The sequence below is a fragment of the Thamnophis elegans genome, chromosome 4 (assembly GCF_009769535.1).
Source record: "Thamnophis elegans isolate rThaEle1 chromosome 4, rThaEle1.pri, whole genome shotgun sequence".
Lineage (NCBI taxonomy): Eukaryota > Metazoa > Chordata > Lepidosauria > Squamata > Colubridae > Thamnophis > Thamnophis elegans.
Window position 1 is genome coordinate 31,617,202 of NC_045544.1, and position 9,901 is coordinate 31,627,102.

At 41.8% G+C, this 9,901-nt stretch overlaps 1 protein-coding gene across 1 annotated transcript; it reads left to right on the forward strand.

The window, feature by feature from the left end:
* The first annotated feature begins 8,040 nt into the window (after nt 1–8,040).
* Nucleotides 8,041–9,033, forward strand: GPR6 (G protein-coupled receptor 6). The gene has a single exon (XM_032214815.1). The coding sequence runs from the start codon at nt 8,050–8,052 to the stop codon at nt 9,031–9,033; it is 984 nt and encodes a 327-aa protein (XP_032070706.1). The 5' UTR covers nt 8,041–8,049.
* The last annotated feature ends 868 nt before the right edge of the window (nt 9,034–9,901 follow it).

The window sequence follows — 9,901 nt, forward strand, 5'->3', positions numbered from 1 at the left end:
AACATTAAAAAAACCCATCTTCCATTACAAATTGTAGAAAGTGTGTCAGTTGGTTACAGTATTTCCATCCATCTCTTCCATAGTCACCAGCTGCTTTTCATATCAAATTGCATATTTTAAATTCACCTATATTCATGTATATCACGATTATTATATCTCAACCTTAATTTGACTATAATTGTTTTTACGTCCTTTTATATATAATATTCAAAATCTAGAATAGGATTATATGATAACATTCCATTAAATCATTCTAAAGTCATCCAATCACAATACATCTTTATAACATATTCTAGATAAAGCTTTTAAACCTCCTCTCATAATCTCCATATGTTGTTTATATAAAATTTCATATTATCAAACTAATATATCTATATGTATTGTTATCATTATTAATCATTATTTAATTATGGCTGTTGTTGCTTCATTTTATACATACTACTAGTAAACTAAATTTAGATTAATTTTTATTATACATTGCATCAACCTGTATCCCTCCAGCAATAGTACGGTCTTATATCTCTTGCCATTTGTAGCATTAATGTTCTAGTTACTTTCTTTTTTTTAATATATATATATTTATTTTTTTGAATAAACACAAACACCTTAAAATCATCTTCCATTACAAATTGTAGAAAGTGTGTCAATTGGTTACAAAGAACTTTTGTGCATCCTTTCCACAGTCATCACCTATGATTCATATCGTTATATATTTTACATCAAATATATTTATATATATTGCTATCATCATACCTCATCCTTCATATGACTATAGTTGTTTTAATGTCCCTTTATAGCAAACATTCCAAAAGTTAAAATAAAACCACATAATGGCATTCTCTTATCTATTTTCAATATCATCCAGCCACACTATATCTTTATAACACATTCAAAATAAAAATTAATTATGTTTAATAACAAAATTTTAAACCTCTTTTCTTCATTATTGTTTACAATTTATATCCAATTTACCTTTTATCATGTCAATACAAATTATTACATTATTATCATTATTAGTCATTTATTTAAAAATATTTTGACTAAGTTTAACTTACTTTCCCCACTTTTTCCCCATTTAAAATTTATACCAAATTTTCCCCTATCAAATCAATACAAATGAATACATTGTCATCATTATCAATTATTTATTTCTCTGTCACAACTAATAGATTTTGAATTTCAAACATAATCATTTGCAATCTTACAGTTTCTTTTTCCTGCTTGGCCATTCTTTCAATTTTGTAGATTCTGCCACTATAGGGTTCAAGGCTATTTTAATAAACTTCAAACAGGTTCATTTATTATATTTCAAGTCAAAATGTTGTCTTCCCTCCAATAGCTAGTGATAGAACTTCCAAAAGGCACCTGTATAAACAATTTGTGCTCTTCCTACTATCACTGTCAGTAAACAAGCTGAAAGAACCTTGAATCTCAAGTGATCAAAGAGAAAGAAGAAAAACCAATGTATCCAGCCTCCAGCCTCTAAGTGGCAGTGTAACTGCTTTTCCTCCTGTTGTTACAACCCTCTTTATAATCCTTCTTATTTTCTTCTTTATATTCCAAGCTTAAGAAAGAAAAAACCCTTAAATGGAAATCAAAAACAAACCAATCAATCAAATCAAGCATTATAAAAAAGGAGAATTTGAATCCATAGATATAAGCAAAAGTGAAAAAAGACATGGCACGACAAAACCGCACTACGCAAAATAGCGGAGATTAAATCGTGTCGCTAAAGCCGCGATGTCATCACCGCGCGTCATCACCGCCGCGACAATAGCGCGGTGACAGAAGGGCATTCTACATGCTTCGTTCTTTGCTTCCAAAGGTAGCCCTCCTCCTCCAGCTGACAGCGGCAGTGGGCACGGGGCAAAGCGGGAGGGAAGGGTCCAGCACAGCCGCGGGGGGCAGCAGGAAGCCTGCGGGGGGGCTGAGTGGGGCCGCCGATGCCGGTGGCGGAAAAGGACACAGCAGCGGCGGCGGCTGAGGCTCTCCCAGGGCCGGCGAAGCGGGCTTGCCCAGCGGAGGCAGGCCGCCCTTTTCTTCCTCAACAACATCTCCTTGGACGGGCGGCGGCCACTGCCAGGCAAGCCCGCTTCACCGGCCCCGGGAGAGCCTCAGCCACCGCCGCCGCCCGCCCTGCCTCTTCCTCCGGGGGAGGCGCTGCCGGCGGAGGCCGCCCATCCAAGGAGATGTTGTTGAGGAAGAAGAGGGCGGCCTGCCTCCGCCGGGCAAGCCCGCTTCGCCGGCCCCGGGAGAGCCTCAGCCGCCGCCGCTGCCGCGTCCTCCTCCACCGCCAGCATCGGCAGCCCCGCTCGAGCTTCCTGCTGCCCCCCGTGGCTGAGCTGGACCCTTCCCGCGGGCTGCTGCTGCTGGGCAGCCCGCTTTGCCCCGTGCCCGCTGCCGCTGTCAACTGGAGGAGGAGGGCTACCTTTGGAGGCAAAGAACGAAGCATGTAGAACGCCCTTCTGTCACCGCGCTGTTGTCGCGGCGGTAGGGTCGTTTTTTTCTTAGCACTTCAGACGCCGAGGATTTGCCTCCGCGCTTATGTCGGCACGGATAAGGGCATCATGGTTTTGTGGTGGAACCAAAAAAGAAGAAGTAATTAATCCATTCAGTTTAAAAAATAGGAAGCCCCTGCAAAAGTTCCATCTGTGAAAAAAAATAAATTAGAAACTGGATAACATACTAAGTTCAATGCAGATCAATCTTACCGCCTACAGTCTTTTGTCTTCAATCTTAACTTAACTTAATTTTTTTTTCTTGGGTAGTCTCTTCCTCTAATAATAAAATTTCCTCAGCAATTCAACACACTTTCTCTTTCTGCTTTCTTCCCATTCCGTAGCTGTCCCAACTTCAGCAGCTTCATTAGCTGCATTTCTGTCGCCGGAAAAAAAGCCTATTCCTGGATCTTTCAGGGACTTAGCGGTGTCCCTGAGATCAGCAGGAGGTGCCCTTCTCAATCACCATCTCTGCGGGACAGTTTAGGTCGGAATGGACCATCCAGTGGCAGAAATTCGATTGTGATCTCAGAGCATCAAGATCACACATCGTGCCGTCTCTACATCAGCTCTCTTCCCCGCCCGGACACTTCTGTGCATGCGCGAGCATGCACAGGAGCATCAGCAAAACAGTAGTAAACCGGTTAGCAACCCACCACAAATATATACTTGTATGTAATATCTGCAATGGAACAGCAGATGATACAGTGATGCAGAAGTGAAGTTTCCCTTCCATCAGATTCTGCTTCTTTTTAGTGGAATGTGCCCTTTTCTCACCCATTTCAAAAATTATTGTATGAGGGAAAACTTTCTATTTACACTTATCAAGAAAGCATGAACATGCATTTGTTTATTCCTTTAGATTTACATGGCAGTGCATTAATACAACTGGTATCAGTTTCCCTCAAAGAAAACATCACTGAAGCCCTTATAATGCCACCTTCTCAGTCAACTGTAAAAAACTATACAGTATTTCTATTTTTACTTCATTTCCACTTCACGGCTACCTTGAAATTTAAAATGGTTTAATCTTATCCTTTAACCTGAATGAGTGAGTATTTTATTTAGCAAGTAGCCATCAGCCTTCATGGGCCTAATGTTGTTTAAGAAACATTTGCCAGGAATCAAATGTTAAAATAGTCTATTTTGCTTTTAGCTAAAGAAAATTATCTCTTAACTTTGTATGACACAGTAGCATTTCCAGTGCCACATATACCTTATATGATTTTTGTGGGTAGGTATATTAAGATATTTTGTGTATAAAACTATGTGTACAATGCTTAACAATTTGCAATATTTAACATGTATGGATTGATTGATTGATTGATTGATTGCACATTAATGCAAATTATCTCTGCATCTTCTAAAACACTATGAACTGTGATTAAGACATGGCTCCTTCACACATAACATTTTATCATTTGGAATTGGTTCTGTTGTCCTGAGTTGTGATACTTCTTCGGATGAGTCCATTAACATTCCTGCAGTCAACATAGGGTTGATCTTAATGACCTAAATGGTTCCTACCAACTCCATGCTCCTATGATGGCTCAGCTATGGTGCAGGAAGAAATATTGTGAAGCTAACTTTCAGCATTATTGGTAAAAGTTAATTGATTCCGATTAGTGAAAACTCTCTTGCCTCCTCCCCACCCCCAACTTCTTGGCTATTTTCCCACCCTGCTAAAGTCAAAGCTTTACATCAAGCCATGTAAGGCTTTCAGTGTTTTACATCAAGCTATAAAAACATTTTGGTTAAGGTGCAGGTATTGTATAGGGGTACGGTTAAAGATGCTGAGCTTTTAGTTGAACAGCCTGGATTTGGGACTTGAGTACCTCACAATCAGGTAAGCTCCAATTCCTTGCTCCAGCTTCTGCCCACCTAGCAATTGGAAAGCATGGAAATGCGAGTAGATTAATAGGTACCATTTTGGTGGGAAATAATAGCATTTTGTGTGCCTTTGGCAAATAGCCATGCTGGCCACATGGCCACAGAAATTGTCTTTGGATAACACTGGTTCCCTCAGCCAACAGAGATGAGCCCTAGAGCTGGACATGACTGGACAGGGAAGCCTTTACCTTTTTTCAGGCATTGTGGTCCCCCCCCCCCTTTGCTGGGAAAACAAATGCAACTAGAGAACCCTGAAGGTGAAACTGACTAGAGACCAAGTTTTGAACTACCCCATTATTTGACTGGAAGGCACACTGGCCTTCTTCTGAAGAATGGTGAGTGTTGTGAGTGATCAATATCTAATAAGCTGTTTTCAAAAGGTTTCCAAAGGTTTAGGGACTGAAAATATCATCAGATTGGTTTAGAAAAAAAGATGTCCTACCAACATCTATAGAGATTCTCACCCATCCAGGTCATGGTTGACCCAAAGGTGCTTTTTCAAGAGGCAAATGGACTTTCTGGTTTTTCTTTGAAGACATTTCATTTCTCATCCAAGAAGCTTCTTCAACTCTGACTGGATGGTGGGGAATGGAAGGATTTATACTCCTTGAAGACAGCTGGTCATTTGCATTCTCAGTTCCACCAACAGAACTCATTAGGGCTGTGCAGTGCTTGGATGCAAAAGGACAAAGGTACTTTGGAGCTTGTGGGGGCTCACCAGATTAAATTCTTGTAAAGTAGCTTTTTTATGTTCTCAGATGAATGTGAGAAGGTACTTTAATTGTCACCTTTGTTTTAACAAAGCCTAAATTTTCTTTGGGATGGGAACATATATTGAATATAAATGTCATAAAAATATAAGAGAACTGCTTATGACCGCAATGGATGATTCTGAGATAGGACCACAATTTAAGTATGGTTATTTATTTTGACATTTGTAAAGTTATTTGAAAATCAGTTCCATAAAAATCTGTTGGGGTTAACACAGGGCATAGCAGTGGGTTGTTTGAGAGCAGTTTCATGCCCATTCGTTTAAATATTTATAAAGTATTTTTTGCACCTTTGACCAAAGGGCAATGAGCAAAATACAGATATTAAAAATGCAGCAGCATATTAATGAAGCTCTAACATTAAGAAAACAATATTAAATGAATGCATAAACTATAAAGCACTCTTTCCAGAACTTCAGCAATAAAATACTAATAAACAGCAGCATGTATATTATTAAAATATACGGTTTTGGCCTTTTAAAATTCTGCTACTGAAGGAACTGTTGTGAAAAAATGCCCACTTAAGTAAAGAAACAAAGTGTTTGGGGACAGATGCAACAAAGAATCTTTTATTTGCATTCACAACTATTATAATTACTGGGCTTCTCACCAAAAGAATGCAGAAGAACCCTAAATCCAACAAGGTTACAGGTTATAAAGGTGAAGTGTCCTATTCATGTCCAACTTTAGGGGGCAGTGTGCTCACCTCTCTTTTTGTTAGCTGAGGGAGCCAGTGTGTATGTAATATCTGCAATGAGACATTTCCATGGCCATATGGCCAGCATAACTATACATCAAGGTGCACAGAAGGTGTTGCCTTCCCATGAAAGTGGTACTTATTTGTTGTTGTTGTTAGTTGTAAAGTCGTGTCCGACCCATCACGATCCCATTTGACAACGTTCCTCCAGGCCTTCCTATCCTCTACCATCCCCCGGAGCCCATTTAAGCTCATGCTGACTGCTTCAGTGATTCCATCCAGCCACCTCATTCTCTGCCATCCCCTTCTTCTTTTGCCCTCAATCTTTCCCAGCGTTAGGCTCTTCTCCTTCTCATTAGGTGGCCAAAGTATTTGAGTTTCATCTTCAGGATCTGGCCTCTAAAGAGCAGTCAGGGATGATCTCCTCTAGGACTGACCGGTTTAATCGCCTTGCAATCCAAGGGACTTCCAGGAGTCTTCTCCAGCACCATAGTTCAAAGGCCTCAGTTTTTTGGCACTCAGCCTTCCTTATGGTCCAACTTTCATAGCCATACATTGCAACTGGGAAAACCATAGACTTGACTATACGCACTGGTCAGGGGTGGGTTGCTGCCGGCATACTGACGGTTCGGTGCGCACGAAAATCCCAGGATGTGTTTTCCCATTTCCAATCTAACCTACACTCTGGGAATCTCGGTTGGTTTCCCATCTAAATTAAAACCCACATTTTATCCTGCTTAGCTTCCTTGATAAAAACAAGGTTGGCTACATGCTGCCACCTATTGAGCTACTTGTATGCAAGGATCGCTTTTAAAATGGCAAAGAAGTGCAACACAGCACAGGAAATAGAGACTATGAAGGAGCTGGAAGATGAGCTGCCAGTGGTATTCACTTTATACTAATCGTGGATCACCCTACTTTCCCTCAAACGGCTCAGGCTTCGGGGAATCTCTAATCTTCAGAAAGTAGTTATGGTCGGCATCAAAGGGTCCATATAATTCTGTCTGGGGGCCCTTTCTCGTCAGTCCCTTTGCTCTGCCCTCAACGCTGAGCACTCCTTACGGGATACCCTTCTCCCCATTCCCCCGTCCCCTCTCCCCCAGGTTTACGATGGCTCACTTCCACACCACAGCACTTTCCTCCGCTAGGTTCGGGTTTCCTCCATACATCCTCCCCACTCTTCTCTTTCTCCCAGTTACTGTATGCCCCCTCCCTCTTTTTGTTTCTCCTCCCCTCCCGGGAGCTTGGCAGCTCTTTCCCTTTCCCTAGTTTTATGCCACCGTCTGGGGAAGTTTTTTCCCCTTTCTCCGCCCCCCCCCTCGCTGGGCTGGCGCTCCGAGGCCAGAGCTCCATGTGAGCGCGCGGGGAGTTTCGCCCTGCCCTCTCGCCCCGCTCTCTCTCATTTACGTCAGACTCAGCGCGGTCTCAAGGCTCCCGCTCTTTCTCCCTCACTCTTGAGCTACGGCGGGTGAACAGCAGCGGCAGCCAATTCTCCGCCTCCTCGGCTCCTGCCCGCCAAAGGCAAAGCGGAGACCGCCGGGGTTTGCAGCCACGCGACGGGAGCAGATTTGCAGCGGTCAGCAGCGAAAGCAGCGAGACCCATGAGAAGCAGTCGTCGGCTTTGAGATCGAATTCGAGTAAGAAAGCCAGTCTGCCGGTTCGGGGGCGTGTAAGGTGGGAGAATTGTAGCCGTAAGGAGAAGAAAGGGTTCGGCGCGCTGCTCCTGGTAGCAAATAGAGGCTTTTTTTTTTTTAAAGGACTGGGATCTTAGGTTTGGAAGGCGCCCGACAGCTCTGCTGTCAAGAGGAAGATGGGGAAAGAAAACTCGGGGTTCAGCACCACGGACAGCACTCCGCGCCTTCTGCAAGCTGGGCTCTGTAACCGATGCGAACCGGCTTCCATTCATTTGTTTCTTCCTTCTGCTCCGATTAGACTTAGAAAAAATTCTCCCTTCTTCATACACTATCTTCATCTTCCTGCTGGATTTCACTCTTTCTTCCTCATACTCTCTCTCTCTCTCTCTCTTTCTCTCTCTCTCTCTCTCTCTCTCTCTCCCTCCTCTTTCACTTCTTATTTATTTTCAGAGGCTGCAGGGAAACGGACTTTGCCTGATTTTAACCGCTCCCCCCCTTTTTTTCTTCATCTTTCTCGTCTTTTCTCCTTGCACAGGTGGCTTTTGCCGGCGGTGGCAGAAATGAACGAAAGCGTCCCCTTGAATGAGACTGGGGCTCCGGCACCTTGGATTCAGAGCAACGGTGGCAATTCTTCGCTGGAATTTTCCTCCAAGCTCCCCATCTTTATCCTCAATCCTTGGGATATTATGCTCTGCATCTCTGGAACCATCATTGCCTGCGAAAATGCCATCGTGGTGGCCATTATATTCTACACTCCCAATCTGAGAACTCCAATGTTTGTGCTGATCGGGAGTTTGGCCACGGCAGACCTCCTGGCTGGAGTTGGCCTGATCCTTAATTTTGTATTCCAATATGTGATCCAGTCAGAAACCATCAGCCTTATTACCGTTGGTTTCCTAGTTGCCTCTTTCACTGCTTCTGTGAGTAGCTTATTAGCTATCACAGTCGATCGTTATCTTTCTCTATACAATGCACTGACTTATTACTCAGAGAAGACTGTTTTTTGTATTCATATGATGCTAATCATCACCTGGGGGGTTTCACTCTGCTTAGGACTATTGCCTGTCCTAGGCTGGAATTGTATGGAAGATTATTCATCCTGCAGTATTGTCAGACCTTTGACCAAAAGCAATGTGACTTTGTTGTCTGCCTCCTTCTTTTTCATTTTTACCCTTATGCTCCACCTCTACATCAAAATCTGCAAAATAGTTTGCAGGCATGCACATCAAATTGCACTCCAACAGCACTTCTTAACCGCATCTCACTATGTTGCAACCAAAAAGGGGGTCTCTACACTTGCTATCATCCTTGGGACCTTTGGAGCCAGTTGGCTACCTTTTGCTATCTACTGTGTCATTGGAGATTCAAACTACCCTGCGGTGTATACTTATGCCACACTTTTACCTGCTACCTACAACTCCATGATCAACCCCATAATTTATGCCTACAGAAACCAAGAGATTCAGAGATCCATGTGGGTTCTCTTCTGTGGCTGCTTTCAATCCAAAGTGTCCTTTCGTTCAAGATCCCCCAGTGATGTTTAAGTGACTTCTCCCTCTGTGTAGGTTTGCACAAAGTGACAGTTTTCAACTTTTTGTGAATTACAGTGCCTGGTATGAACCAGCTCCATGTTGTGAAATTGTTTTGGGGGGACATGTTTAAACAGTAGCACTTTATGTATGTGTATTCTTGAGAATGTGACAGGTCTGGAGTTTCTGATTATGTGAAACTAAACTAAAAAAACAAACAAACAAACAAAAACCCATGGATGTATACAAGATTGTACATTGTATTTGTGAAGTGAAGGCATTCCAAGACTGCATAATTATAGCACTTTATTTTTAGCTGCTGAACTGCCAAAACAGTATTGCCATTTTCAAAGGGCAAAGAGAGAATGAAAATAAGTGAAATATTGTCTGGTTTGGGATGTGAGTGATAATATATTTTGCTGCACAGTATTGATAAATTATGACATTTTGTACACAAATAAACAAATTCATTACATTTTTTCTTCTGTGTTGAACTGTTTTAATGGTTTTAAAACCACGATCAATGTTTTCACACTACCTCACCTTTATTTATAAGAAACATTCATTGGGTACCTTCGCATAAATTCTTCACAAAGAGAAATCATATTATAAAACAGGGAAACAAAATAAAACTGTTTTGTTTGTTTACTTTCTGATAAGTCATAATTTATTTTCCATTAAAAAAAAAATCACCAGCAAAGCAAGCTTTAGAATACTCGTTAACTTTGCTTGCTAGAAATTCTCAGCTTTAACCTTTGTTTATATAAAATATAATTCATAATAAACATAATTTCCTAGAAGGGTAAGGAGAGATAAAATACCAATCCTCAAATACTTGAAAGCCTGTCACAAGAAGAAATGTGTCAATTTAGTCTTCATAGCT